The following is a 2,515-nucleotide window of genomic DNA, read 5'->3' as shown; positions in this document are numbered from 1 at the left end:
CATGAGGCATGTCAGAGATTTTCCTGTTGTTGGAAATGTTCAGCACAATATCATTTATACACTGCAGACTGCAGTTTGAATATGTATGTATGTATATATATATATATATCTGAGTTATATTGAGTTATATCTGTGATACTTGAATATGATGCAGTGATGCAGTCATTGGAGAGAGTCGGGATATAATGGTGAGCTATGTGGATAGCATGATGGGGTTGTATGAGCCGGGTGGGAAACTGACAGGAAAGGAAAAGTGTTAAAACATGAAGCCGAAGAAAAGGTAAAGCTGATGAGGTTGTAAACATCTACATCCTTTGCAGAACAATGACTGATTTCTTGTAATGTTAACTGAATATGTAATGTTGTGGTCTGCCATTCATCAGTTATTTTTGACCGCGCCCCCCGAAGAATAATACAATATGGATATTTAGAAAATATGGACCTCTTTTCCTTCGCTCACTATAGTAATTTCCAGCAAATACTGTTCATGGACTGATGGTTCGGCACTGTAAATAAGGACCAGTTACACACAGGAGGAAAATATATAATCTGTATTTATATGGAAAACTATAACAGTAGAGTGCCGAGGGAGGCATGTGTCAAGAACCTTTGTTTTATTACTTACAAAAGTGATAGGCAATCCAAGAGTTTACACATGTAATACAATATACATCAGTAATAAAAAGTCATACAGGTACTTAGAAATATGTATACAAAAACACATGGCTTCACATAGAATACTGATACGGAGGATCATTCAAAACAAGGAGCTGCTCTGTCGGGATTATCACAAATCAACGTGTGTTTGCTCGAGTGGCGACTGGGCACGAAACGGTGCGCGGTCGACTGAATGAGCGAGTTAGAACGACATACTGACTGACCCGTTACCACAAAAGGAGTCTTGATCGGTAATTTAAAAAGTCATACATTTGCTGACACCCTAAGGTATATTCGATGGCTTTCGTACAGGAGTATAGACAAGCATCTATAGGTACTTTACATTAACGCGGCGGTGCTTACGCGGCACCTACTTCGACGACATCTCCACAGCGGTCATGTCCTCGGCTCCGTTGACGTCGTAGTCTCCCACCGGGCCGCTGACGAGGACCTTCATGCGCTCGGGGAAGTCGTCAAATTTGGGATAAAGGAGGAAGTCATAGATGAGAGCGGCCGCCACGCCTCCGCACATCGGGCCCACCCAGTACACCTGTCAACGGATAATAAACCCGATCAAGTCCCCGGGTCACAAAACCCGATCGACACACATCAAAGGCAAGCTTTGAGCGATCAATTGTACAACCAGAACCACACAAAGAGATAGCGCGGCACAAAGATTATGGCACATTAGTTTTGCCAATGGTTTATCTCCGCTGGGCAAATAGTACAACAATAGGCCGGCTTGTACATTATTAACTTTGAGATATTGGAAGAGGCCGGCGGTTAAAGAAGTTATTTGCGTTCTGTTTATAATGACTGAGTTTGTGAGTTATTGAATTATTTAGGCATGACATAGAATAACCACAGACAAAAAAAAAATGCGAGGCATGTGAAGATGGGAGAGGCTCACATGGTCTCCCCTCCTGACCTACCCAGTGGTTTGTAAAATCATTCATGATCAAAGCTGGACCGAAGGAGCGCGCGGGGTTGATGCCACACCCTGTGTAGCTGATCTGCAATGGAAAAAGAGACACAACAAAAGGGGACAAGTGTCTTTAACGTCACTTTCGTGGCGAAGCACAGGTGAAATATATAAGGTGAAACAACAACAACAACAACAACAACAACAACAAAAAATGTAACACAATTCATTTGCAGACACAGAGAGCTCTTGTTTTGTTCCCTGCTGTGTTACATGATTTGCACAAAGCCTTGCATGGGTAAACACGAAACTTGCTCCGGGGATGACCGCAAGACCTTTACTTACAGCTGCCAAGTGTCCCAAGCAGACCGAGAGGCCAATGGCCAACGGTGCAGAGCCGGTGACATCACGCCGCCTTTTATCAGTGACTGCAATGACACACAGCACCAGCTGGAAGGTTGCCAGGAGCTCAATACCAACGCCTTGGCTGGGCGTGACGCCGTTAAGCTGCAGAAATGAAAGGGGAGAAAGGGGAGGGGGGGAGATTTGTTGTCCAAAACAACATTTTGTTAGCCTACATTAGTTAGATGGATTCGTGTGTCATCGCTTCTGCTTCTCCATTTACCCCGATTGCTGGCATACACACTAGATGCTGGCTCACGACAACCACTCGTCTGCATTAGAAGTCTGACAGCGACTTGGCTCGCCAGCTGTTTTGCTGTCTCGCTCCCATGGCCACCCATTTGTTTTCATTTGGTGGAAAAAATATAGTCGACATCATTCTTGAATTGCCCGCGCTACAACGTATGTGTGTGTTGTGGAAGACGCGCGGCACAGTCAACGGACAACAGGCACAGACGGTCCGTGGCAGCAGCACGGCTAGTTTCTAGTCATCACAGACATTTTAATGTAAAACTGTGGTGTCTTGAGAGAACA

The 2,515-nt window shown here is 44.6% G+C and overlaps 1 protein-coding gene across 1 annotated transcript in view; it reads right to left on the bottom strand.

Annotated features, from left to right (window-relative positions):
• Nucleotides 1–539: 539 nt before the first annotated feature.
• The window catches only part of LOC130123409 (aquaporin FA-CHIP-like), a 2,808-nt gene continuing 832 nt past the window's right edge, over nucleotides 540–2,515 (bottom strand). The window contains exons 2-4 of the mRNA XM_056292561.1: nucleotides 1,925–2,086; nucleotides 1,590–1,670; nucleotides 540–1,207 (exon numbers count right to left, since the gene is read on the bottom strand). Of these exons, the coding sequence (XP_056148536.1) occupies nucleotides 1,028–1,207; nucleotides 1,590–1,670; nucleotides 1,925–2,086 (423 nt within the window). The 3' untranslated portion in view covers nucleotides 540–1,027. The remainder of the gene's footprint in view (nucleotides 1,208–1,589; nucleotides 1,671–1,924; nucleotides 2,087–2,515) is intronic.

This window comes from Lampris incognitus, chromosome 14 (assembly GCF_029633865.1).
Source record: "Lampris incognitus isolate fLamInc1 chromosome 14, fLamInc1.hap2, whole genome shotgun sequence".
NCBI lineage: Eukaryota > Metazoa > Chordata > Actinopteri > Lampriformes > Lampridae > Lampris > Lampris incognitus.
Note: the sequence above shows the minus strand (reverse complement) of the source record. Positions and strands in the feature narration are given on the sequence as shown.